Below are 27,986 nucleotides of genomic sequence, written 5' to 3'. Positions count from 1 at the left end.
ATATTTCACATATCTGCCGGAATATACTAGAAACACCAAGCTTGGTGTTGGCTTAACGGTCAAGGTGACTGCTTTAAGATCTTCGGGTCTTGAGTTTGAGACCCTGTTGTGTCGTTGACATAATGCCAGGTGGGTTGACTCAGCCTGTCTTCCTTCTGAAGTCGGCTTAGCGATTAGCAGCTCCTGGTAACAGGGTTACTGCATCAGCAGCATGGCTGTGCTTCCAGAAGAATGATGTAACCAGCAGCCACAATCTGCATACGAAACAACAACAATAAGCTACAAACACACACTCCCTTTAGGAGCATTGGCAAGTTGTCCCCCCCTCCCCCGCTCCCCTTACAGCAGAGGGTATTTTTTGTTGTTGTTGTGCCCATGACCTGACTCTGGGTATCACCAACACAAATGTAAAAGGAGATTGGCAACAGCTCTGCTTTTAACTGCGACATGTCTCGTTCAGCTTCTGGTTGCTGTTGGAGTTCTTGTTGGGGGGAGGGAGTCGATTTTTGAAGTGCGCACCCATTGGTTGGACAACTGCTGGACCACACCCACATCTGTCGCTTGGCTCCACCCACCAAAGCACCCAGACAAAATAACATGGCCGCCATCTTGATTTTTCTGGTGGACGGAACACATGAGGCCTGCAGACCTCTGCTGATGTTCACTGTACGGCTTTGTTGTGTCAGATTTCCATCTCACATCAGAATGCGCGGCAATCAAGCATTCTTGGATGTTATTTGCTAAATTAACACATCGGCCACACCTGTGTCCAAGCCGTTGCTTTCAATATACTTAGTGTCTCTCATTTTCCCAGGTGTTTACATGTTTTGTCCACTGCCCGTACATCCAGAGCATTGCATTATTTGATGAGAAGGATTTTAACTTTTACAGGTTCGAACATCCTTTCATTTTCCTCAACATTCTCAATATATTCTTTATTTCTCTGATAGACTTGTAACCTGTTCTGATAGACTTGTACCGGTAGTTTGTAACCTGTTCTAATAGACTTGTACCGGTAGTTTGTAACCTGTTTTAATAGACTTATACCGGTAGTTTGTAACCTGTTCTATTAGACTTGTACCGGAAGTTTGTAACCTGTTCTAATCGACTTGTACCGGTAGTTTGTAACCTGTTCTAATAGACTTGTACCGGTAGTTTGTAACCTGTTCTAATAGACTTGTACCGGAAGTTTGTAACCTGTTCTAATAGACTTGTACCGGAAGTTTGTAACCTGTTCTTATAGACTTGTACCGGTAGTTTATAACCTGTTCTAATAGACTTGTACCGGTAGTTTGTAACCTGTTCTAATAGACTTGTACCGGTAGTTTGTAACCTGTTCTAATAGACTTGTACCGGAAGTTTGTAACCTGTTCTAATAGACTTGTACCGGTAGTTTGTAACCTGTTCTAATAGACTTGTACCGGTAGTTTGTAACCTGTTCTAATAGACTTGTACCGGAAGTTTGTAACCTGTTCTAATAGACTTGTACCGGAAGTTTGTAACCTGTTCTAATAGACTTGTACCGGTAGTTTGTAACCTGTTCTAATAGACTTGTACCGGAAGTTTGTAACCTGTTCTAATAGACTTGTACCGGAAGTTTGTAACCTGTTCTAATAGACTTGTACCGGTAGTTTGTAACCTGTTCTAATAGACTTGTACCGGTAGTTTGTAACCTGTTCTAATAGACTTGTACCGGAAGTTTGTAACCTGTTCTAATAGACTTGTACCGGAAGTTTGTAACCTGTTCTAATAGACTTGTACCGGTCGTTTATAACCTGTTCTAATAGACTTGTACCGGAAGTTTATAACCTGTTCTAATAGACTTGTACCGGTAGTTTGTAACCTGTTCTAATAGACTTGTACCGGAAGTTTGTAACCTGTTCTTATAGACTTGTACCGGTAGTTTGTAACCTGTTCTAATAGACTTGTACCGGAAGTTTATAACCTGTTCTAATAGACTTGTACCGGTAGTTTGTAACCTGTTCTAATAGACTTGTATCGGAAGTTTGTAACCTGTTCTTATAGACTTGTACCGGTCGTTTATAACCTGTTCTAATGGACTTGTACCGGTAGTTTGTAACCTTTTTTAATAGAGTTGTACTGGTAGTTTTTAACCTGTTCTAATAGACTTGTACCAGTAGTTTGTAACCTGTTCTAATAGACTTGTACCGGAAGTTTGTAACCTGTTCTAATAGACTTGTACCGGAAGTTTGTAACCTGTTCTAATAGACTTGTACCGGTAGTTTGTAACCTGTTTTAATAGACTTGCAACGGTAGTTTGAAACCTGTTCTTATCGACTTGTACCGGTAGTTTGTACCCTGGACACTCCGAAACCGAGATGGATTTATAAGTTTCGAACCGCTCTCTTTCCGAACTTATCAGAACATTTCAAAATGAAAATACAGGATGTGAATGGATTTTGATTTCTGTAATGATTGTCTTATCCTTGCATCCTCATCTACACCTGCAGGGATGAATCGACCTTGTCGTGCGAACCTTGCTGTGCAGGCTGAAGTTGTTGAACTCCGTGAGATGCTGAAGAAGAATGGCGAAGCTTTCATTCAGAAAAATGCTGAATTGTCTGCTCTCCAAGAAAGCCTGAAAGACAAGGTCCACCTGTTCTGCTTTAGTTTTTCATCTCTTCGTATTTATTTATATATTAGGATGTTTCAGTGCAGTTTGACTTTTCTCTCTAGTTGCAGCAAATTGATATGAGGCTTTGTCTCCTTGCAGTGTTGGATTTTCCAGGTGTTTGGAAAGAGGTGACAGCAAATCGAGTTTGAAATGTACTCGGATGCATATTTTGGATGCAAATTTGCACAACAGGTGCAAATTCCACTCCACTTGTAATGGAGAGGGCAGAGTGCTTTGTGCAGAGGCCTGTTTCTATTGAAACAGGAGAAAGATAGAGCATGCAAGTTAGACTCAGGATTCCATCCATCCATCCATCAGGACCATACTCTGTGCAGAGCGTTGGTGCTGCCTAAGCAGTCGCCTTGGCTATTGGACACAATCCTGGACGGGTCGCCACTCCGACACAGTACACCAGCAAGCTGGCACTCATTTTGCCGACCTCGGAAGGATGACAGGCAGAGTCAACCCCACCTGGTATTAATTTAACAGCCGAGTGGGATTTGAACTCAGGATCCTAGGATCCCAATCTCACCACCCTAACCATTAAGCCAACACCAGGCATATACTCGAGATTGAGACTCTTCAATGAGAGAGAGAGAGAGTGTGTGAGTGTAAGGTGGAAAAATGTGAGTGTAAGAGAGAGAATGTGAGAGTAAGATATAGAGAATGTGAGTGTGAGAGAGAGAATATGAGAGTAAGATAGAGACAATGTGAGAGTAAGATAGAGAGAATGTAGAATGTGAATGTGTAATGTCCATCTTGTATACCCCGTGTACCCCACCACATCCCTCTCCCTTCCACAGATCTCTCATGTCTCTGTTCCCGAATGTTTTGTCCTTCCCTCTCCCACCCTTCTTGTCTCATGCCCCCATTGCTGTGTTTTTGCTCTCATATGAGCCTCGACAATTTATGCAAAAAAAAGGTGTGCACAACTAATTGGCTGTTTATGCGAACACAACTAATCAGCTGTTTTGGTGTGGAAAACTAATCAGCTGTTTATGCATGCACAACTAATCAGCTGTTTATACGTGCACAACGAATCAGCTGTTGAGGTGTGTACAACTAATTGGCTGTTTAGGTGTGCACAACTAATCAGCTGTTTAGGTGTGTACAACTAATTGGCTGTTTAGGTGCACACAACTCATCAGATGTTTCAGTATATACAATGAATTGGCTGTTTAGGTGTGCACAACTCATCAGATGTTTCGGTGTATACAATGAATTGGCTGTTTAGGTGTGCACAACTAATCAGCTGTTTAGGTGTGTACAACTAATTGGCTGTTTAGGTGCACACAACTCATCAGATGTTTCGGTGTATACAATGAATTGGCTGTTTAGGTGTGCACAACTAATCAGCTGTTTAGGTGTATACAATGAATTGGCTGTTTATGCGTGCACAACTAATCAGCTGTTTAGGCATGCACAGCAAATTGGCATACACAATTAATCGGCTGTTCATCTCCCTTCGTAAATTGCGATCTAGACGGGCGATTAGCTGTGCGCGTACGTCGTTTTTATCACCGTTTAAGAGTTAGACGTGTGTTAACGTGATGCTTGCTAACCAGATTTTAAAATTCACCCCGTAGTGTTTCGCCACAATCATTAAAGGAGACATTTAATTTCTAGAGTTGACAAGCAGTTTTTATTTGCTGAGAACATTGTTTTCAACTTCAAGAATATTATTTAGGAAGTATAAGAGGACCGGCAGGGTAGGATTGTTTTTGTTTTGATTGTGAGTATATTTTCAGGAATCTGTGTCCATTTTACTGGTTTGTGTGACTGCAGAACGACGTGTTGGCTCAGGTCCAAGCACAAATGGCCTACTTGCAAGACGAGCTTGCAAAGACAAAGAAGACAAAGGACGACGTCGCAGATCCGGCCCGCCGAGAACCCGGAATCGCGCAATCACCGGCGGGAAGAGTTACTCCTCGAAAGACTCCTTTTCAAAGGCTCCAGGAAAACTGGCCAAACATTCCAGGGACACCGCAGCGTGTTCTGAAATCTCAAGTTGGAAAGAAAGGTCGCAGGAAGGACAACATCTAAGACTCTTTGGAAGCGTTTACCAAAGGTTCTAAACTTTGTTTGAAACTTTGCTGTCATTTTTGTTTACCTGGTGGTTTTTTACACATTTTTGTTCCTCTTTACATCCAAATGTTGTTAATTTTGTTGCACGTGTTTTTTTTTTCAGATTAAAGATTTTGATTGTAATGTGAGCTGTTTTTTGGTTACTTTGTTCCGTTTTAATCCACCAAACATCCATCCATCCATCCATTGGGACCATACTCTGGTGCAGAGCGTTGGTGCTGCCGAAGCAGTCTCCTTGGCTATTGGACACAATCCTGGACGGGTCGCCACTCCGATACAGGATACCAGCAAGCTGGAACTCATTTACCAACCTAGGAAGGATGACAGGCAGGGTCAACCCCACCTTGTATTAATTCAACATCCGAGTAGGATTTGAACTCAGGATCCTCAGATCCCCAGCCCACCACATCCAGCCAACACCAAGGATAATCCACCAACATGTTACATATTCCCTTCCGTTACTCTCTCAAAATTCCTCCGACATGACTTTTACGTTGTGCTCTGAGGCCTCTCCCTGTACTGGCCGTGATCCTGGATACAAGCCTTTCGCTGTGGATATTGGACAAATCTTGCAGTCACGGAGAGTTGCAGCTCGGTGGGTCTATACACCGTTTTGGTGTGAAAATCCATTTGTCTGACTTCCTGACGCGTCTGTTGATTGGCTGACGCGTGCATTGGTCACGTGTTGTCGTGCGGTGTAACAGGCGGTGGCTGACTCGCTGAAAATATGAAAATTCATCCAATTCACTTGAAATTTGAAGAGGATTTGTATATCAGGTGACTGAATTCAACAATCAAGCATTTTTGAGGTCAACACAGGCCAAAAGGTCGACCGAGGCGGAATTTCGAAAATTGTCAACTTTCAGCCAATTCACTTTAAATTTGAAGAGGATTTGCATATTTGGTCATTTAATTGAACCACCAATTATTTTTAAGAGCAAGTGTTTTCTGGATTTCACAAGTATCTTGCTCTACGCGACATCTTCTTCTTGTTTGGTTATTTGTGAACAAAATATCTCAAAAATGGATGGATTCGGACGAAACTCGGTGGATGAGTTGGTTAGGTGACGAGAACAAGCCAATTAAATGTGAGTTCAGGTCCGAATCCAGATCCAGCCAATCAGTGGGATACCAAACGTAAACTGATCAGCCTGGTGGAGGTTTGTGCTCCACTGATTGGCCTTTCTAGTTAAATAATCTTCTCATCTCGCATGAAAATTAACCTGAAATGAAGGATGAAAGAGAAAAGCAATCAACTCAGGTAATGTAACATCATTTAATGAAGCATGATAAACAATTACACAGTTCCACATCATGTAAACTACTCCAGCACACGAGGAAATGAACCATTACACAGCTCCACATCATGTAAACTACCCCAGCTAACGAGGAAATGATGAACAATTACACAGCTCCACATCATGTAAACTACCCCAGCTAACGAGGAAATGATGAACAATTACACATCTCCACATCATGTAAACTACCCCAGCTAACGAGGAAATGATGAACAATTACACAGCTCCACATCATGTAAACTACCCCAGCTCATGAGGAAATGATAAACAATTACACAGTTCCACATCATGTAAACTACTCCAGCACGAGGAAATGATGAACAATTACACAGTTCCACATCATGTAAACTACCCCAGCTAATGAGGAAATGATGAACAATTACACAGCTCCACATCATGTAAACTACCCCAGGTAACGAGGAAATGATGAACAATTACACAGCTCCACATCATGTAAACTACCCCAGCCAGCGAGGAAATGATGAACAATTACACAGCTCCACATCATGTAAACTACCCCAGGTAACGAGGAAATGATGAACAATTACACAGCTCCACATCATGTAAACTACCCCAGGTAACGAGGAAATGATGAACAATTACACAGCTCCACATCATGTAAACTACCCCAGCTAGCGAGGAAATGATGAACAATTACACAGTTACACATCATGTAAACTACCCCAGCTAACGAGGAAATGATGAACAATTACACAGCTCCACATCATGTAAACTACTCCAGCACACGAGGAAATGATGAACAATTACACATCTCCACATCATGTAAACTACTCCAGCACACGAGGAAATGATGAACAATTACACAGCTCCACATCATGTAAACTACTCCAGCACACGAGGAAATGATGAACAATTACACAGCTCCACATCATGTAAACTACTCCAGCACACGAGGAAATGATGAACAATTACACAGCTCCACATCATGTAAACTACCCCAGCTAATCAGGAAATGTCCTCTTCTGAGGATACTGAAAAATTGAACAGCGTGTCACAGGACATCCACACAAGGTATTTAAAGGTACCTAAGCAGATCCAAACAAATGAGCAATTCTTCCCGTGTTCTGTGTTTACCAAGGAGTTTGACTGTGACTCCAATTCACCTCGACATCAAAGGAGGCGTCTGGGGGAGAAACACTACAATCGATCTGTTTGTCCCAAGACATGTACTCAGGCATCGAATGGACAACAACGTGGAAGATTTCACACTGGGGAGAAACCGTACCAAGGGGAGAACAACCACACGAGGGAGAAACCGCACCAAGGGGAGAACAACCACACTGGGGAGAAACCGTACCAAGGGGAGAACAACCACACGAGGGAGAAACCGTACCAAGGGGAGAACAACCACACGAGGGAGAAAACGTACAAAGGGGAGAACAACCACACGAGGGAGAAACCGTACCAAGGGGAGAACAACCACACTGGGGAGAAACCGTACCAAGGGGAGAACAACCACACTGGGGAGAAACCGTACCAAGGGGAGAACAACCACACGAGGGAGAAACCGTACCAAGGGGAGAACAACCACACTCGGGAGAAACCGTACCAAGGGGAGAACAACCACACTGGGGAAAAACTAAACCAAGGGGAGAACAACCACAAACGAGTTTACACTGGGGAAAAACCCAACCAAGGGGAGAACAACCACAAACGAGTTCACACTGGGGAAAAACCCAACCAAGGGGAGGACAACCACAAACGAGTTTACACTGGAGAAATACCCAACCAAGGGAAGGACAACCACAAACGAGTTTACACTGGGGAAAAACCCAACTAAGAGGAGAACAACCACAAACGAGTTTACACTGGGGAAAAACCCAACCAAGGGGAGAACAACCACAAACAAATTTACATTCGGGAGAAACGGTATGAGTATTTTGTGTGTTCGAAGATTTTTCGTGATTCATCAACCTTGAATGTACATAAACGAGTTCACACTGGGGAGAAACCGTTCGAGTGTTCTGTGTGTTCCAAAGTGTTTCGTCAGTCATTTACTTTGAATAACCACAAACTAACTCACACAGCACTCCACACCAAAGCTAAAAAGATGTCGCCTGTTCTACAACCAACAGCCTGTTCTGCTTGGCTCCAGACGAATCGTAGAAGATTAAATGAACAAAGCTGCAACTTAGAGGAGAAGGAAGTCATCCTCCACTGGAAAGCACATTCTATGCATGAACCATGGAGGATTATTGGTAAATGAGAACAGATGTAAATTACAGGTACGACACAGGAAAACGAAACAGAAACAAATACAACCCCAATGATTGCAAAGAAAAAAAAAGGAAAATTACAAAAATAAATACCAGCAGATATTCTCCAACAAATGGGAGAAAGACAAAAGAGCAGGAAGATTCAAAAAAGAGCTCGACAGAACAAGGATCGACAAGGAAGGATCTTTGTCATGACTAAGAATCGATTAAATTGCAGCAGTTGGGATGGAGAAAGAGTCATCATAAATACTCGAGACCAAGGAGACTACACTAATGCCTTGAAGAAAATGGCGGGATTGAGCCAATTGGACAAATTTAGGTTTTGTGAGGTGGAAACAGAAAGTATGATATAACCATGTTTGTTGTTCCTGTTGTAGGAAGTTCTTCACATCACCTGGAAGGATTTATTCTTTGTAACTCCTTGTGATCAGGTGTAAAGGTGTTAACCATTAAATTGTTTGTTTTTCTCAATCGTTTCAGCTTGAATCTTTGATTACTTTCCAAGTTCAATGTCACTTGGAACTTTAACCTGATTATAGTTGTTTATGAACGAATATGAATTATTAATTAGATGTAAATTCCAATTGTTAATTGTATATCGTTATCCATGGACTACCCTTTCCATTTGGAAGATGAGAATTTATTTTCCGCTCTTAACTTAACCCCCATCTCCCAACATATTTACAACCACATCCTCCTCTCCTCGCACTGCCTTCCCTTCTCCTCAAGCTGCCTTCCCTTCCCCTCACGCTGCCTTCCCTTCCCCTCACGCTGCCTTCCCTTCCCCTCACGCTGCCTTCCCTTCCCCTCACACTGCCTTCCCCTTCCCTCATGCTGCCTTCCCTTCCCCTCATGCTGCCTTCCCTTCGTGCTGCCTTCCCCTCACGCTGCCTTCCCTTCCTCTCACGCTGTCTTCCCTTCCGCTCACGCTGCCTTCCCTTCCCCTCACGCTGTTTTCCCTTTCACTCACGTTGCTTCCCCTCCCCTCGTGCTGCCTTCCCCAACCCTCATGCTCAATTTCCTTCCCTTCTCCTCACATAATCCTCCTCCTAAATACAGTGGAACTTCCCGGACTTGGCACCTCGAGGGACCGGCCCAAAAGTGCCAACTTCGAGAAGTTGCCAAGTCCAAGCAGTTGGGAGTTCCCTGCAAGAGTGCCAACAAAAAAAAACAATGGAACAGTGAAGTTATTTTTACAACATATGAGACAGACGACCCATGAGCCCGTTGGGTTCCCGTTGTGACAGCGGTTGATAAAAAAAAATCATTTCAAAAAAAATAATAAAAGATAGCTCCAGCAAACTATTCTGCTAAGGTTGTTTGCATTGATCAAATAATCCCGAAGAGTGCTTGACTGAATCGGGAATTGATTTTTTTAAATAACTTTTTCGTTGCTCGATTTAAACGAAACTTGGAACTGCACACCGCAGGAGAATGGTGAGTAAGGTGCACCGAATATTTTTGCTCTATCGTGTATCGTTTTGGCTGTATTTCGGGAACATACATTCATACATACATACATACATACATACATACATACATACATACAAGATGAGAGTTTTAGTAAAATCTAGATGTACATTTATTAACACACAAGACATATGTTCTAAAACTTATATTTTAAAACCTCAGGAAGATATACAATCGTGTAAATTCAAAAATTAGCAAATTATGTGCATGTATCTTCATTATTACATGCAACAATAATTTTATTAGCTGTCCTGGTGAATGAAAAAAGACATCAAGTCCGTCTGGCGGGAAAAAGTCACGAATTTTTCGAGCAAACAATTGTTCATCTGTGTGATAAGCTGCACAAAATCGGGCATATTGTCTCATCGAAAAAAGTCTCTGAGCTTGTCCGACATTTCGGAATCGCTTGTCTTGTTGTTATTGTCGGGAATGGTTCGTTTTCCGAATCATCATCATCATCGTTGTCATCATTAGCAGGCAGCAGGCAGTGACTGTCGTCCTCCGTACAGTTGACATCACTGGTGACAGGTTCGTTGTCACACGCCACGTATTCGTTGGGAGTATCATCTGCCGACCCAGTTGTGCGTTGAAACTGTCGAACGAGATCGGCCAAAGCCATCTCGTCTTCTGGATCATCAGTGAACGTTTCCGTGAAACCAGAGCGAAATGACAGATGTTGGCCCGTTTCTTCTTGCTCGGCTCATTCTCTCCGTCGGCTTGCATGAACTCCGCTTTTCGCTTTAGAATGTTCTGTACCGTCCATCGGGCGATGCCGGACTGTTCCGCCAGACTTCCTTGTGATCGACCATCGCTGTTCTTGATAAGTTCCAACTTCTCCACCAGGGACATTTGCTTGAACTGTTTGTGAGGTATGTTGCCAGCTGACTGGTTCGTCAAACCCATCGCACCTTTTTTAAATCGTTCTTTGAGTCCAAACGTCAAACTTGAGTCGAACTGCCATTAAACCACGCCGACGTTGTGGATTGGGCCTGTCACCGTGAAAGTTTTCTTCACTGCCAAGTCCGAGAAGTTGATTGGTTAATTGGGACCGGCTTTTGGGTGCCAAGTTCCAGAAACGAGAATTGCTAAGTCCGGGAAGTTCTGTTCATAAGAAATTGCAATGGCTTCGGTCGGGACCGGCCGATACCCGCCAAGTAGGATAAGTTGCCAACTCCGAGAAGTGCCAACTATGGGAAGTTCCACTGTACCCTCCACCACCACACAACTCTCCGGGGGTTGAGGAGAGGAAGAGGTGTCAAAGAATGTGAGAATTGGACAAATTAAAGTCGTGGAATTTTTTTTAGCGGTCGGAACTTCTGTTTGGATTAATTCCGCAATTCTTCTCACGTTTAGAGATTCTGGAGCTCATGCTTTGTGTGTAAATTAATTTTAATTAATTTAACAAAACAATGTGCAAAATATGAAACAAAACAAAAATTTTCACCACATCAGAGGGTTTAACACTGAGTGCAGTACGCCTTTGTTCACACTCCTGACCCTCCTCCTCCCCTCTGGGTTTTTTATTTACCCTGACCCACTCGTACACTGGTCTGAACACGGAATGCTCCTGCTCGTCCATGCTCCATGCCAAGATACCCAATTCCTCATCCACGGTTAGTGGCAAACCTGGCCCTGTCACCCGGGCTGCACGGACTAGGATCTCATGGCAGGGATATGCCATCTGTACTTTTCTCGTGTCTCGAGCAGAATTTAGTTCCCCCCCCAGACAAGGGTGTCGAGAAAGTGCATCGGCATTTCCATGAGCCTCCCCGGCTCCATGGGCCACATTGAAATCACACTGCTGCAATTTCTTCCAACCACCTTGCAATTTGGCCCTCGGGTTCCTTCAACCGTAAGAGCCGTTGCAGGAGGAATGGTCAGTTCGAATCAAAAACTTCCACCTGTGCAGATACGGGTGGAAGTGAGTCATGGAAGACAGAATAGACAATAACTCTTTGCGAGTTTGCAAACCCATCGCTTTGGGTACCCACCTTTCACAGTCGAACCCAGCTGTTCCAGGACTCTGTGTCCTTTTCTCCTGACAAGGTGGAGAGCTTATTGTCAAAACTCGACTCAGATTTTGCAACCGGTCCAGACGGCATCAGCCCACGTGTCCTAAAAACCTGCTCTGCTGCTCTTGCTCACCCTCCCTCTATTCTATTCACACACTCATTTACTGAAGGTCATCTGCCATCTGCTTGGAAATCAGCAAATATGACTGCAGGTGAGGTCAGGTATAGGAGCATGTGCCAGAGCAGCACGTTGCTGCGTCCACTTTCTGCACCCGGTTTAGGGTGAAGATGTCATTTCAAGAGATTGAGGAGCTCTTCATCCGACTTGTCAGAATGTTTGGCTGGGGCAACATCTTTGATGAGGCTGTACGTCGGAGCGCCGCATACGGTCAGTAATACAGCTCGCCTCCCTTTCAGCGTTATCATCGGTGTCCATTTTGTTTGCCAAGAAGTACTGTTGCGGAGCCGGGCGTCGGTTGCGAGCACGACTGCTAGGTGGAGCAGTAGGGTCGACTCGATTGAACACCCAGAATCTAGATCGTACCTTTCGGAAAACTCCGAGGTTACGGGTCCCTTACAAGACTGTGAATCGTCAATAAATCAACCACGTGGTACAGGGTTATTTGCCAAACTTCAAAATACCAAGAGGCCCACGTAGCGAACTACCGAGTATTCACACCCTCGACGGAACTCGAATGGAACGAGTCGTTTCCATGCGCGACCCGAGCGGTTGGTTACCGAGGTCCCGTCGGACCGAATGCACACAACTACGGCAACAACGGCCTTCTTTAATTCCCCAACACGCACCGGGTTAAACCAATGAAGAAAACACAGAAACGAGCTGATACATTTAACAGGGGATTTATTTACAATCGGGAAAGGGGAAAACACAGAGCAGAATTAACACCGAATATCGTCTTGCAATGTAATTAACAAGCACTTAGCAATTTCTACTTACAGACGGGTCCACACATACACACACACACACACACACACACACACACACACACCAAAGAAACCGTGGCCACGGCCTTTATTGAGGCCTCCAGCTCAGAGGGAAAGGCGAGCTGAAGACCAGAGCCTGCACTCTGACCTGTCCGCCTCGAGTGGGTACGTTGAGCTGGCGGGGTGGCGGGAATCGGACCTGTAGCAGCCCAGGCGTCCACACGACCGGGCTCCCGGCGAACGGAGGCCGGCAGGGCGAAGACTGGCAAGACGAAAACTGGCTTCCAAAAGAAGAACCACCCCTCGCGAAAAATGGAGCCTGACCTTTTATCCGCCCCCCACCCCCCCCATCAGCCGAACCTCAGTGTCGTGGTGTATGTCTTTCCTCATTGGCAAAAATTATGGATTTTTATTTTTTGCAAACAGGGGGTTAATTAACCATGTTGGCATAAAAATCTGCAAATCAAGCATCAATATTCATCGAGTTGACATCCATATAAATCAAATGAGACTAGATTTATTTTGTTCTAATGTGGGGGAGGGGCACTGCATCAAATCTGTGGACTCAAAAATGGCAAAAAAAAATTGGGCAAAACCCCTAATTTTGCGGTATTTGGGGATCCAAAACCCCATTAAGGTGGGTTTCAACCCCAAATATTGTGAGAGTGTACTTGGCAGAAAGGAATGAATGGGATGTTACCAAGTTTTCAATCTTTGTAAGTGCCAAAATTACAATTATGAAGATATTTCAAAATTCTCAATTTCTCTATGCGTTTTATGGGTTAAATGGGTTAAATGGCCATGTTTTAATTGGAATCTGACTGTAAAACATCGTTTTTCACAAAGTGGACATCCTATTGAATCCAACGATACCTAATTTGCCTTGTTCTAAAGTGTGAAGGGGTCAAGCTAAATTTTTGGCTCTTGGCCACTCCACTAGAAAGTATTCCATGAATACCACCTTGTTGAAAAGTGAAGTTTACACTGTTGCGGCCACGGGTACCGAGACACCAGGTTGTCACTCAGGTGCATTAATCCATGGTTGTCCTCGGAAGAGCCGGACATGGGGCCACCACTCACAATTAACGTTGTTGTATGGTGGGTTGTTTTAGAACCACGAACGCCACCCAGATAACCACGAGTTCCAGTGTCCACCGTCTAATTATTCCTTTTAACTCGAGGTCACGTGGTTACCTGAGCGGGGAGCGTGCCCTCGGCAAAGCACCAATGATATCTCGATTAGATTTTAATGAGGGCGGCCGAGCGTTTTAACCGCTGGTGCGTGCCGACGATTTTTGGTCAAATCTGTGAGAATTACCTCCCAATCTATCTGTGTTCGGACAATGCGAGACCAATGGAAGGAAAGGACAAACACGGACAGGTTGGAAATCGACAAATGATTTATTGATAATAAAATAAATAACTCCAAAGAACTTTATTTGCTAATGTAAATAAACAATAAGTTTCAAAGCAAAATCAAACAAAATGCCAGGAAAGAGACAAAGAGCAAATGCTTATGGTGGGGGATGGGTGGAGGGGGGGTTGACATACTTCCAACTAAACACAGACAAGGGTACCCAACAGATCATTCGTGGGGGGGGGGGGAGATTCGTTTCACTCACCAGAGTCGTCGTCGGTGAAGTGAAAACGTCCTGAAATGTGTGCGTGCGTGTCACGTCCCGTCGCCAGCACCCATCCCTGCCGTGCACCCTCTCACGAACAGCCTTTAACGCCAGTCAACGTCTGGGAGGGCACCGAGATCGTCTGTCGCGGGTTTAAACCCTGGTGCTGCGACACGGGCAGCTTCTCACACTTCACGAAACTGGTGACGTCCAGGGACCCACACGGTCCGTCGGTGACTGACCCGTGCCTCACTCGCCGTCGGCGCTGCTCGCACCCACACGCACACCACATGCTCGCTCGCCCAAGCACTGGGAAGGACGAATTGTCTCGTTGTTGGCACGAGTCAGACACCCACACGCGCAAAACACGCTCGCTTGCCCAAGCACTGGGAAGGAAGAATTGTCCCGTTGTTCCACTTGTCAGACACCCACACGCACACCACACGCTCGCTTCCTTCTCCTCTTTTGCGCGCTTACACACACTTCTTGCTCGCTTCTCTTCTTCCTCCCTGACTTTCTTTCTCTTTCTTCTCTCTGCCTCCTCTTACATCTCTCGCCTCTTTTCCTCTCACTTTTTCTCTGGCTTTCTTTCGCTCCGCTTTTTCCCTCAGAAGGGACCTCCAATTCGTTTTATATCTGCGGCCGTCTCGGCGGGCGCAGAGTCCGCCCCAAGCTCACCCCGCCCCACTTGTGCACGGTTACCATGACGAGCCGTGCACTCTCAAAAAAGGCGGGCAGTGGTGCTCGCGAAAGCAGTACGTGCATAAACGTTGCTGAGGAAAAATAAGTGTGCGCGTCAGATCTCGCGAAAGAAATGTGTGTGAACGTGTCTGTCGTGAAGAAACAAGGACAAATATGTCCAAGAGCAGCGTCCAAAAGGTTTTGTCGGCTAAAAAAAAAAAAAAAATTTCTTTTTAAAAAAAACAACTTCCGATATTTCGTCACGTGCCTTGATTAAGCCAACAGCGAAACCCGTCATAATGTATTTACGTATTTACGATATATCGTGTATATACAAAATAAATAATGTATTTTCGAAATTACAATACGATAAATGGAATAATCTTTAAATAGTAACGTGAACTTTTCGAAACTTTAAAGCAAATGTCCGAATATATTTAAAAGTTCATGGTGGACGCTCTCAAAAGGCACCGTCAATGTGAGGATGTGTACAGGTGTTTAATATTTAAGGAGATCCGGATCTTGAGTATTAATACAAGAGCCGAGTCCGAGAGATTAATGTTTTGTCTTCACAAGAAGAAGAACAAGAAGAAGAAGAACAAAAATAGCAACAAGAAGAAGAAGAACAACGCCGAGCTCTCTATGAGCAGCGTTCGCGAAGCGAGACGCTGCTAAAAAGCTTCCCATGAGAGAGGAGATCTATTCTTTACCCTTCTCAACGCATCACATTTAAAATCCCATTAGACATGGGGATGGGGCTCATCTGAACATGTATTTCAGGAAATAACTGTCTGAGGACCTGGATGTGTGGATGCATTCATCAGACCGGATTCTGAAATCTGTAACAATACACTTATTGTTGCTTATAATTTTCATCAACATTCTTCAAGACCTGCAATCATGCTCCCCCCCTTCCCCCACCCTCACCCCACACGCTTCCCCCTCCCCTCACTCCCCGAAATGCACAGTGGAAGGATCCATGGAATAGATAAGCTTGGCAGGGGGATCCTTCCTACCTCTGACTCCCCATTCACTTATCTTTCTTTCCCTCTTCCTCGAACTCTGCAGCCACTGGAACACAATAAATTAGTTTTGGGAAAATGTCACGTGACGATCGCAACTAAAGCTGAAAACGACGACCCAGGCAGCATTTGTTTGAGTACCACGACAGGATTGTTACCATGGAGACCGCCATGCTGTTAAGCGGTGCCGAGCACTCCGTTCCGTTTGAGAGCTTGCTTGAGCGCTTTGAAGCAAGATTGCCGCTTGCTCACGGAACACACCCCAGGTTTTATTTCCCCCAGAGTGGGGAAACGGCAAGTCGGGGAATAAACGACGCGTGAGTCTGATGTTGGGAGATGTTGTGTTATTTCACTCCGGAACCCTGCGGATCCGTCAGAGAACCATTTATTATTCACCTTGTTGGGAGAGACATTCACTCACAGAAAACGAAGGGAAAGTCCGTTTAATGTTGATGAAAAATATTACAAATGGTGGTGGAGGTTCTTCTTGTCATTGTAAAAACAAAACGAACCTGCTGCCGTGTCATGGAGTCCACAATGCCATGACTCGGACTCGAACCGAGGTTGCTGCGGCCACAACGCAGAGTACTCACCACTGTACGATCACGGCGAGCTACGCAGGCACACGACCTTTGGTTCAACTGTTGATTGTAATAATTTACGTGCGGTGTATAAACATTGTGCTGTTTGGTTTGGCGTGCGTACGTGTGGTGTACATGTGGCGTACGTGTCTGCATTAAAAAAAAAATTCATTTTCTCGGCAACCGTCGGTCCGATTGACACGAAATTTTTACCATCAGTGTGGCTCCGCCTGGAGATTTTAAAATAATTGTGACGTCATAGGTGACGTGTTGCATGACCATCCTGGAAAAACGTTACACTTTCATATCTCCAAAACTGCTCAATGTAAAAAAAACTGAGACGTGGCTCATTGTCAAGTTCTCCCAAAGCGGGGGCCCAGGCATATATCGGAACCATCTGGGGAAACCAAACTTTAGGGCTACTAAGTTATTGGTACGGACCATGTGATTATTTCAATACGTGATAACCGTTCCAGAAGAGCAGCTTAGTGCATGTACTTTGCATTTTTACCATTATACCATTCTGAGATATTGACGTTTTGGGGGAAAATCACACAATTGTCTATTGACACATCCCATGAAGGTAATATCATTCAATTACAGCTCAGGATATCCAGATTTGTTATCTGCACACTAACAACAAGCATACTTCCCATCTTGAGGCACATGCTTCAGTTTGGTATTCAAATTACTGCTGATTTGCACGCGAGATTTTGTGAAATTTTACGGATTTATTATTATCATTATTTCCGAAATGTTGTGTGTCCCCATATGAGTGCCACAGTCCTAATGGATCAGCTTCCCATATGTACCTGGTTTGCAGGGAAGCACAAAGGAGGACCATCCAGCTGGTTTCAACAAAGTTGTAGACTTTTTCCTTCCCCTACCCCCGAAATGAAAATTGCGGCTGAATATATGAAAATTACAATGTAGCTCAAACTTGATATAATCTTTCGCCCCACCAGAAATGTTTCAGGTTGTGCACACTGGAAAGTATGTAAATGTATTTTATGACGTCATAAGTGTATCCGACTTTCTTGTTGTATATTGCAGTGACTGCGTCTGATTGACAATGGAGTCCACTGGTGGAGAAGAACGCGCCAGGTTGCCACGGAAGAGTGCACGCATGGACTGTGCAATCCACTGTTCCGATGAGGAGGCAGACGCAAAATTGGTGTCACCACAAAACATTGAGTCTTGGAGAACTCTGCTGAGATACGAAAGCTGCTGAGATACGAAAGCATGCCCCTATCCTGAACATGGCCAAATACTTACCCGAGGGAGAAATCCCACCAGTAAAGTACCATCGCTAGTGCCGCAGCATTTTCACCATGAAGAAACTTCTTGACTCTATCATTGCCAGAGAAGATCCCAGGGGCAAAACCGCAAAAGACACTCCCAGGAGGTCATCTAGAGAGGCGCCCAGCACGTCAAGGGTATACGATGAACAGTGTATCTTCTGCGAAAAAGCGAGCAAGTATCTGAGAGGTCAACACACCAGGGAGCCCCTCACGCAATGCGCCGAGTTACGTGCTGATGACAGAATCAGGGCAGCAGCAGTCAGGAAACTCGATAATAGGATGCTTGCTGTTGTGAGCAGAAACCTTGTTGCTGCAGAGGGCCATTACCACAAGTCTTGCTACCTTTCGTACACAAAAGATCATTCCACCAGCGGTAACATAGAAGGTGAGGAACAAGGCGAAGACATTCAAGCTCGACAGTATGAGGCAGCAGAGAAGCACTCCGACAGTGAACTCTTCAGGTACATTAGAAATGAACTCTTCCCCAACCCCGAAGTGTTACCCTTGAGAGATCCAACTTCCAAACTGGTGACATGCATGAACTCCTGTGGTATCAGTCAAGTCAAAGATTCAACGAAGAAACAACTTCGTCGTAAGCTTGAAGCTGAGTTTGCGGGAGCACTGCACACATTTCCGGACAGCAAAGGAAAAGTTCTTCTTTATCCAGACAGCCTTTCGATGAGTGAGCTTGCCAAAGTGACATATGTCTTGAAGGTGGAGTTACACAATGTGACCTTTGCCAACACTGGAGATGTCATAACCAAAGCATCATTGAAGATGAGAGACGACATCAAGAAGCGAGATGTCACTCAAATATGGCCACCAGATGTGGAGCACAGTGATGGCAGCATCCCTGAATCTGTGACCAAGCTCCTGAAAACAATGCTGACAGGAGAAAAGGAGTGCACAGATCCATCACAAAGGGTCACGTGACTTGTCAGCTCCTTTGGCCAGGACTTGGTCTATGCCGTTTCTGGCGGCAAGAACATTCCAGCGAAGCACATCCTCCTACCGTTTGCTGTGAAGTCCTTGACGGGGAACGTAGAACTGATTAGTACACTGAACCGGCTTGGCCACAGCACTTCATACTCGAAGGTCGAGGAGATCGACACAGCCCTGTGTCTGCAGAAGCTGGCACTGTCGGAAAGTGCTGTAGCTTTGCCGGGGAATATCTACCCAAGTGTGTTCACTTCCCTGGCTTGGGACAACATCGACCGGCTTGAAGAAACTGTCAGTGGAGAGGGGACATCTCACAGAGTGAACGGAATTGCTGTCCAGGCGAAAGCCATCGGACCTCAGCCACTAAAAGTCACTCCCACCGTTGCCAAAACAAAGAAAAGGAGTATCAGCGCCGCACCACTGATGCTGGCCACATATAATGCTGGGAAGCGAGTGGGACCATCAACCACAACATTTGTGGATGCTGACACTACTGCCGTAGTCCAAGATGCCAGGAGAAAGAACAATGTCTGGCTTCTTGCTCTTAGGTCAGACCCAGGGTCTCAAACAGTCAGCAGCTGGACAGGATTCAACATCCGGGTCCGAGATCAAGTGCCAGCGATTCAGGACAATATCGGCGACCTGCCCACAATCAATGCTCCTGCCACACAGATGTCCACTGTCAATGAAGTGCTGAACCAGTCACTCAGCATCATGCAGTCACTGCAGCTGACCAAGATCATCTGCGTATTCGACCAAGCACTCCATGCCAAAGCTGCTGAAATCGCATGGAAGCAGGAAGACAAGTTCAAGAACATCATCCTCAGAATGGGTGCATTCCACACCTTATGCAACCTGCTCTCGACCATTGGAAAGAGGTTCCAAGATGCCGGTTTGAGGGACTTGTGCGTCGAGTCAGGCGTGATTGCCGAGGGTTCCATAGCTGGGGTGATGGAAGGCCGCAAGTACAACCGTGGTGTGAGGTTCCACAAGCTTGTGTAGGAAGCATTGATGAGGCTGGCCTGGAAAGGATTCCTCCCATGGCTGGAGGAGAACCACATTGCAGACCTGCGCCACCTGGAAGAAACCCTGACCAGCATCAGCAACTTCTGTGATAACATCTGTCAGATGTCGTTCAAGGAGGTGCTGGAGAATACCTCATGCGTCCGCACCATGGAGCTATTCCAAGTCTACCTCAACTACCTCAGGGATGGGAATGGCGATCTCTCAGCATTCTGGATGTCGTATGTCAACATGGTGGAGATCATGCTGGCACTCCTTCGAGCATCCAGAGAAAGGGACTGGATGTTACACCAAGCATCCATCCGAGAGATGATTCCATGGTGCTTTGCCTATGACAAGCTGAATTACGCCCGATTCCTACCCTACTACTACGCACAGATGTCCCGACTGCCGCTCGACCACCCCGTAGTACATGCGCACTTCATGGAAGGTGGCTTCACGGTTCAGATCGGCACCACGAACCCATTCGGACGGATTCCCATGGATCAGACGATCGAGGAGACTGTCAACAAAGACACACAGACACCTGGAGGAACGAAAGGATTCAGCCTGAATCCAGGAGCTGTGACCCGATACTATCTGACGTCAGATTACCGCAGTATGTACCTTGGGCACCTGAGGGATATGGTAGGTCGAAGTCACTCCCAGCTGAACCATCCAGATCTGCAGTTACCTAGGATCCGGAGGGATGAGGCTGACATCCAATCCTTGGTGGATCTCATGGAGAACAGCTGGCTGGATCCACTGAGTCCTGAACAAGCACAGTTTGTCAGCTTGTCGACCGCTACTGTTGCCCCTCCTGATGTTGCCAATGACCTCCTCGCGGCTCGCACGCTAGGAGAGGAGGCATACCAGGATTTCAAGAAGAAACGCCTGGAGACAAATCCATCAACTGCACAGTTCAATGACAAGATGACAAAAAGGAACTTGAAAACATTCACCCACATCCGGAAGAAACCAACCAGCAAAGAGCAGGCCAAATAAATTGTTCTCAAGGCTGACAGGGACCTGTTTGGGCACATGATCCTCGTTGCTCAGAGTCGAGATCTGCACATGAGAGATGTCTTGGCGCACCCCCTGGAGCCCTTGCCACGGTCAATTGCTGATGGCGATGGATCTCTGCGGAAGACGACCAAAGCAACCCTTGCCAGAGAGCTGGAAAAGAGTGTTTCTCCCGCTGAAGTTATTGCAGAGCCATCAGCAACTGTCATTGATGGCATGAGCCTGGTACAGAAGATGAAAGGGAATGACAAGACGTTTTCACAGCTGGCTGAAGCGATACTGTCAACGGCTCTTCATGATGGAGCCCAGAGTAAACGCATTGATGTTGTCTTCGATGTTTACCGAGAGACGTCCAGCAAAGACGCAGAGAGATGCAACAGAGGTGCAAGCACAGCAATCCAGTTCAGGAGCATCGCACCGGGCCACAGCATTCAGCAGTGGAGGAAACTGCTCTGCAGCTCTTCCAACAAGGCAAGTCTAATCAAGTTCCTGATAGAGGAGTGGAAAGAACCACAAAGCAGGGAGAAACTGAAGGAAAAGTTTCTCTGCCACAAGCTCACCAAGGACCACTGGGAGGAAGTGGCAGAGCTGAAGTCCACGCAGGAGGAAGCAGACACCCGAATGCTTCTGCATGCTCTGCATGCAGCAGAGGCTGGGTACAAGGATGTGGTGATCACTGCCGAAGATACAGATGTCCTCGTGCTGTGTCTTGCCTTCAATGAGGACATCCCATGCCCCGTGTATCAGAAGTGTGGTACGCAAACCCGCACACGGTTCCTAGACATTGACAAGCTTGCTAGATCGATGGGAGACAGTGTCTGTGATGCCCTGGTTGGACTGTACGTGTTCTCCGGTTGTGATACAGTCAGTGCCTTTGCAGGCCGGGGAAAGATGGGCACCTTGAAGCAAATGAAGTCGGATAAGACCTACCAAGAGGCCTTCAGTCAGCTCGGTCATTCATGGGAAGTATCCACCGAGCTCTTTCAGAAGCTGCAAGAGGTCACCTGCCACATGTACGTGCCATCTACCAACACCACGAAAGTCAATGAACTCCGACATCAACTCTTCTGTGCATGGCGGGGAGAGATAGGGGTCCAGTCAGCTTCCACCATGTGAAGACTGCCTCTTCATGCACGTCCTCCGTGCAAACTACCAGGCTGCTATTTGGAGGCGCTGTCTGCAATGCCAACCCTATGTTCCAAGTCCCAAGGGTTGTGGATGGACCACTGATGATGACGGGAAGCTGCCCATCAAGTGGATGCAGGGTTCTCCAGCACCGGATGCAGTGTTGCAACTGCTTTCCTGCAAGTGTGGACGGTCGTGCAAACTCCCAGACTGCACGTGCCTTGCCAATAGCCTGAAGTGCACTGACATGTGCAAGTTGCGAACCTGCAGCAACCAGCCCGCTGATGTCGAGGAAGAGGTTGTAGACCTCGAGGACTCTGATGCTGATAACAGTGATGAAGACTGGACTACTGATCCATGGTGTGAATGTTTTGGCACAATCACAAGGACATTCATGGCTACAAATATGCATGAGTAAAACATAGTACATAAACATGCCACAGTAGTGTGGTGAAATTTGGGTTATCCGTACATTTCACATTTTGGACGCTTGTTGGAACTAGGGTAGGGGAAGGGCAATTCCTTTAACTGTGGGAAAAACTTGTAAAATGTTCATAAATGTTTTCCTCATACAACATGTGCATGTTGTAGGCTACTGCGGTTCAGTAGCACTACCCAGGGAACTTGTATGACAATATTATAAATTAAAATGTACTGAACATCACGAATCAGCAACATTTTGATAGGCCCTATTGTTCGCCCCTTTCTGCCATAAAACAAATTCTGCCTTCAGGAATGACAGAAAGGATTATTCGGATGGTATAAATAAAGCATTTCAGACATGTATTTGTGGTTTGCAGTTCATTCTAGCTCCATGTGGAAACAGCAATTGCATCATTAGTGAATGTTTCTGAGTTTGCCTTTTCGCTTTCATGATGCGGAGGGTGGGTACATTCCAGAGATGATAACTACCAATAAGCTGCCAGTCTGCAATGGTTTTTACATCAAAATATGATATATATATATATATATATATATATATATATATATATATATATATATATATATATATATATATATGTATATACACCAATTCAAAAATCATAACTAGGATTGGTTTCCTTAGATGGTACCGACAAGTGGAATTTCTGGCCTGGGCCCATGGACTCATTGTCTGAGTCGTTGGTCTAAATCCGAGCACGCATGGAATGAAACAGCAAAACACACAAAAGCATTCTGTCTGGGTCATAACCACTGAGCATCTGGCTTGTCCAAGTACCGAGAGATCGACAAATGGCTTCCGGTCAGCTTCCTGAGCCGTAGCTCCGTTGTTTGAACAGCTCCTCCGTTATTAAACAGCTCCTCCGTTATTAAGTTGTTGAACCTCCGTTATTAAACAGCTCCGTTGTTTGAAAACTCTTTTCGACACCCCACGGGAAGTTCGTCCAACAAATCACAAATCAGGACGATCCGAACACTTACTCTTGGGCGGTGAACGTCGCATACAAAATGGTCTCCTCGCCACCACGACCTCGACCCGTGCGCAATGGGAACACGTCTTGCATGAGGCTGAAATCGAGGCCTTTGGAAGGGAGCGAGCAATCCAGCTGGGCCTTGAGGAAGGAGGTCCACTTCCCCTCGAACAATCTTGGGCCACCACCTTTATCACCCTGCGAAGTACAAAATGGCCACCGAGATGCCATCGAGTGTCGGCAAACAATTCCAGTGGATAAACTGAGCACACACCTGGAGATTCACAAAAAAAACTCCGAGGCCACGTAAGGAAACCGATGAGAGATTCACATCAATCCCAGGACCACCACATCCGCGTGGGTTGGGGCGTCATGAACGTGATGAGTTCGTTCCTGTGTGACTGTACATCTGTACACCTGTACGGTACTATTCGGGTTCGGTGCAAGTGGTAGAACGGAAGAGTGGCGAAAGAAGAGAAAGATGATGGGAGGACAAGGGAGTAAGAGAGTGGAGGGAAAATACAGGTAAAAGGTGTGGGTGTCTATCTCGTGTCCCACAACAACCCGAGCATCCAAAGCTATTCCAACCGCAAAATGGATTCTCCACCTGCAAACACAGAGTCAAGAGAAACGTTCCAGGTCGTGAGGACCGACCTTGCACATGCGAGGCAACACGGCAACAAAGCGCGACCTTTTGTAACCGATCACGTGACAAACATGTCAATTATTTATTTACTATAAAACTACCTTCAAGGTACACAAAGAGAACGGTCCATGACCCTTAACACCGACGGATGACAAAAATATATTTATTTATTAAATTTTACAACCTGCATCGTGTCTCAACCAGTCAATCTTGGCAACTAAAAGGTAAATGCAGAATGGAAAACTTGTCCACCTGCTGAAGGCTATTGCCCACCTGTGTCGGCAGACAGGTAGACGAATTGATGTCAGCACACCTTTCTTTTGCATTCTCTCAAGAGCGAGGCTCATGGAAGAGCAAGCTCGAACTGACAGTGGGATAGTGGGGAAACAACTGGGTCCAAGCAACAAGGGAATGAACAGGAAAAGAGGAGAGAGGACGTGAGTGTTGGGTAAAAAGTAGATGTTGTGGTATTTGTAAGCATTAGTGAATGCCTGTAAATGAACGAATAAAATTGACAGTTTGATGTTATGGATCGGTAAATTGTAATATAAACCTCTTGATGTAATGAGCTAATCTTGACTGCAGATGGCAGTATTGTACTGCAAACTGCCTGGTGAGATTTTGAGAGTGAGTGAGTCAGATTTTGAGAGTGAGTGAGTCAGATTTTGAGAGTGAGTGAGTGAGATTTTGAGAGTGAGTGAGATTTTGAGGGTGAGTGAGATTTTGAGAGTGAGTGAGGAAGATTTTGAGAGTGAGTGAGTGAGAATTTGTGAAGATGCTGGAACGTTCTCAGATGAAACTTCCAGCATGGACTGGAATCGCATTTACTGGAAGGCACAGGATTGTTCTGTGATACTATATAAACCCACGAGAGGGAGGTGTCGTGAGACTGGTGACGCGTGATGAACCCTGTGTTCGATCGTTCCCGCACTCGATGAGTGAATGAGGTGTTAATGTGCGGAGTGGTTGTTAACACGTGGAGCCGATCGCAATCAGGTTGATTAAAACTCATAAAAATGGTGTGTCGGGAAAGAATACCTTTGAGCTCTGTAATCATCCTGGAGGGGCGAGAGAGAGAGAGCGAGAGAGAGAGAGAGAGAGAGAGAGAGAGAGAGAGAGAGAGAGAGAGAGAGAGAGAGAGAGAGAGAGAGAGAGAGAGAGAGAGAGAGAGAGAGAGAGAGAGAGTGAGAGAACAGCGCGACAAGACTCAATGGTTCGACAGCCACAGAGGACGAGGTGAACATGCGTGACTTGGGCCGGCAGATCTGAGACAATGCACGGAAACAACTTAACGCGGGAATCGGAGTTGGACATTGCATGTAACGGTGAACTTCCTCATTTGACTTTGTATCTGCTGATGAAGAAACGTTATAAGTTTCAAAATACAAGTTTCAAAAACGTTACGCTGTTGATGTGGTCAATGAAACGTCACTCAGAAGTCACAGAAACCAACTGACAAAGATCCATCTGAGTGGTAGCTGACCTGTACGTTCGTTCATAACCTTGGATTGCAGTCGTTAGAGAATGTGCTGGGGGTTCGGCACCACGAGCAACATACGAACACCAAAGGGAAGGAAACTCCATAGGTGCGTGCACCGCCGACAGTGAGGAAACATTGAATTCAACAAGTCAGACGGTTGGGTTCAGAAGGGTTAATGGGGTAATAAAGATCATGGGTCAGGATGGGGGATGATAAGAGATGGTGCTGTGTGCAATCTTTTCGGACGAGAACAAGCGTCCCGATAAGGGTAATGGGTGCAGTACCTGGGAGTGCAGCTCCTCCATTACATTCCTGGGGGTCAGTGCCAATATGGTGTCACGTGCACCCAGGTACAGCACACCTCCACCTGCGCTCATCTTCACAATGGAGTAGTTGAAGATCCCGGACTGAGAGAAGGTTCCCACGACGTTCTATTCTGAAGGCCTGACCAAGTGGGGAGGGAGGGGTGGGGGTTGGGAAGGAAGGAGGAAGGAGGTACGTCAGACAGTCTTAAAAACACACCTGAAACAGCAATGCACAAAATGTTCAACTTCTTTATGTCAGGTGAAATCCACATAGGGGTTGGAAGTCTTGCAACGTGATATAGGTGTTGGAACTCTGACGTCACGTCCCTTATCCTTCAGATCGGCAGGCAACAGTAACTTCCCTCTCTTCAGACCTTGACAAACATCATCATTTGCCATCATATGATAGGATAAGACCAATCTGGGCAATCGTTGAGTTACAACAAATTATTCCAAATTATTCGCCAAGTATTGTCTGTCTGTCTGTTTGTCACACGATCTTTGGACACAGTTTTCAAGCAATGGGTCTGAATTTTTTGTGTATGTGGGAGACCGGCCAAGGACAGCAACGCTTAATTTTGGTGAAGATCCGAATCCGGATCTGGATACGAGAATTATTTAATTTTTGAAGTGATTCTTCATCATTGAGAGAGACGGGGCCAAAACAACTATACACATCATGATATCTCAGAAAGTTGTGGACGAATTATGACAAAACGAGGTGGATGAGTTTGGTAGATCACAAGAACAAGTCGATTCGATTTTGGTTCAGGTCCGGATTCAGATCCGACTGATCAGTTTTGCCAAGTGTCGCGCTGTGAGTGATTTTTTTCATTGTTGTTGTTATTATTATTATTATTATTATTATTATTATTATTATTATTATGTACTCAGCCTGGAGATGCCGGTTGCAGCATTGCAGGGAGAACGGCTGTGCGGCTCATACAGTGTGCCCTGTTCGCAGTAAGCGGAACTCATTTCGCCGACCTCGAAGGATGGCAGGCTGTTGACCGTCACGATAATGATGGCCAATGTCAATTTCAGTAATAGGAAATTGATTTTGGGAGTCGGATGTCGTCCACACGGCACACGTAACCCGAGCCAAGGCAGCTTCGCTCTCGCCAGATGCTGGGGCTCCGAACTATAGGGGAGAGCAGCACTCCACGGACAAAGGCCTTGTAGACTGAGTACAGGAGTTGAAATTTTTCAAGGAAACATTTGGAATGACGGATGACGTCCAGCCTGTGGCTGGCTTTGGAGCACAGCTGCACTGTTGTTGGCCTACGAGAGGTCATGACTGGTGATGAGGCCTACAAGTTCAAGAGATTGAACCTCTTCCAGCGGTTGATCATGGAAACGGACAGGTAGGTGGGAGCAACGAGTTGACTGTGAGATATCCATCTCTCAGAACATCACGTGTGCTTCTGCGGGCCTGACCCTCGAGGTGTTCGCGTGGAAATTCATCATCAACAGGGTCGAGAGGGGTCGAACCAGTCTCAGCATCCACTCCACTCATGAGTCTGTGAACACGTCAGCACCACCCTCCTCCACCCCACCGCACAACTTTGTACATCCTTCGGAGTCATTGCTGGAAGAGAAGGTTTAAAATGTTGTTTTTAAATGTTTTCAAGGATCAAAGTCGGAATGGTGGAAATAGAGAGACGTTCACTCACCACTTAAAGTCTTGTTGACCCCTGGTCTCAGCACAAACAAGGCAGTTGTGGTCAGAGAAAGCATGAAGGTGGCGACGCTCATGATACACAAGTTCCGTAGAACCCTCACGGTGACCATGTCTTGGAGTCAGGGGAGGGAGGGGCTTTCAGGTAATTGTTCACGTCGAGGGACAGCACCGAACTGGAGTTCATTCACAGAATTAAATTAAACAAATAGGAAATGGAAAAATCAAGAGGGAAGGATTGCCACCACGTACCTCGTGAAGATGAGTTACAAGGAAGACGAACACGCCTGGATTAATTAATTAACACCTGGATGGAAGGAGGACATTTATTTATTAAACTGTTAAACCACCAACTTCAAAATTAAATAAAAATGATAATTTTTAATAATCACAGTGCAATAATTAAATAATGATGATAAATAAATAAAACCCGTTTTAAAATTAATAAATATAATAAAATAATAAATTCCCACCTACCAGTTTTCGG

General features: G+C 45.6%; 2 protein-coding genes, 1 long non-coding RNA gene, 1 other non-coding gene and 1 pseudogene across 10 annotated transcripts in view; 3 read left to right on the top strand and 2 right to left on the bottom strand.

The window, feature by feature from the left end:
* The first annotated feature begins 289 nt into the window (after window positions 1-289).
* Window positions 290-4,843, top strand: LOC147006515 (uncharacterized). Of its 2 annotated transcripts, none has more exons than XR_015054796.1 (3): window positions 290-666; window positions 2,472-2,611; window positions 4,421-4,843. XR_015054796.1 is itself a non-coding variant. In XM_085868662.1 (3 exons), exons 1-3 carry the CDS (start codon window positions 867-869, stop codon window positions 4,676-4,678), a joined length of 423 nt encoding a protein of 140 aa, XP_085724788.1. In that variant the 5' UTR covers window positions 762-866; the 3' UTR covers window positions 4,679-4,843. The 2 variants fall into 2 exon arrangements, 1 of the variants encoding a protein (XP_085724788.1); XM_085868662.1 differs by lacking the exon at window positions 290-666 and adding an exon at window positions 762-891.
* An 11,702-nt stretch (window positions 4,844-16,545) lies between these two features.
* TRNAH-GUG (transfer RNA histidin (anticodon GUG)) lies at window positions 16,546-16,617 on the bottom strand. The gene has a single exon. It is a non-coding gene; the product is annotated as a tRNA-His (tRNA).
* A 1,043-nt stretch (window positions 16,618-17,660) lies between these two features.
* On the top strand, window positions 17,661-19,830 carry LOC147006513 (uncharacterized; annotated as a pseudogene).
* Window positions 19,831-20,987: 1,157 nt separating this feature from the next.
* LOC147006512 (uncharacterized) lies at window positions 20,988-21,969 on the top strand. The gene has a single exon (XM_085868661.1). The coding sequence runs from the start codon at window positions 21,070-21,072 to the stop codon at window positions 21,967-21,969; it is 900 nt and encodes a 299-aa protein (XP_085724787.1). The 5' UTR covers window positions 20,988-21,069.
* Window positions 21,970-23,011: 1,042 nt separating this feature from the next.
* Window positions 23,012-27,986, bottom strand: part of LOC147006509 (uncharacterized) — a 34,980-nt gene continuing 30,005 nt past the window's right edge. Inside the window, exons 1-5 of one of the 6 annotated variants that reach the window (XR_015054800.1) lie at window positions 27,977-27,986; window positions 27,752-27,806; window positions 27,495-27,614; window positions 27,259-27,409; window positions 23,012-25,960 (exon numbers count right to left, since the gene is read on the bottom strand). The exon at window positions 27,977-27,986 is cut by the window's right edge and continues 236 nt beyond it. This is a non-coding gene — a long non-coding RNA (uncharacterized LOC147006509). The remainder of the gene's footprint in view (window positions 25,961-27,258; window positions 27,410-27,494; window positions 27,615-27,751; window positions 27,807-27,976) is intronic. The other 5 variants (XR_015054798.1, XR_015054802.1, XR_015054797.1 and 2 more) reach the window with 5 other exon arrangements.

Source organism: Eptatretus burgeri, unplaced genomic scaffold (genome assembly GCF_056783735.1).
Source record: "Eptatretus burgeri isolate ZD-2024b unplaced genomic scaffold, Ebu_testis_v1 Ebu_testis_scaffold_3169, whole genome shotgun sequence".
In the NCBI taxonomy this organism is placed as follows: domain Eukaryota; kingdom Metazoa; phylum Chordata; class Myxini; order Myxiniformes; family Myxinidae; genus Eptatretus; species Eptatretus burgeri.
The sequence above is the reverse complement of the archived record's forward strand: the minus strand, read 5'-3'. Positions and strand labels throughout refer to the sequence as shown.

What these genes read in the sequence shown, in the direction of transcription:
- LOC147006512 (XM_085868661.1), top strand. Translation starts at nt 21,070, where the DNA reads ATGAGCCTGGTACAGAAGATGAAAGGGAATGACAAGACGTTTTCACAG.
- LOC147006515 (XM_085868662.1), top strand. Translation starts at nt 867, where the DNA reads ATGAGAAGGATTTTAACTTTTACAG. An exon ending in AAGGATTTTAACTTTTACAG is followed by an intron (nt 892 to 2,471) that starts GTTCGAACATCC and finishes CTACACCTGCAG; the next exon opens with GGATGAATCGACCTTGTCGT. An exon ending in AAGAAAGCCTGAAAGACAAG is followed by an intron (nt 2,612 to 4,420) that starts GTCCACCTGTTC and finishes GTGTGACTGCAG; the next exon opens with AACGACGTGTTGGCTCAGGT.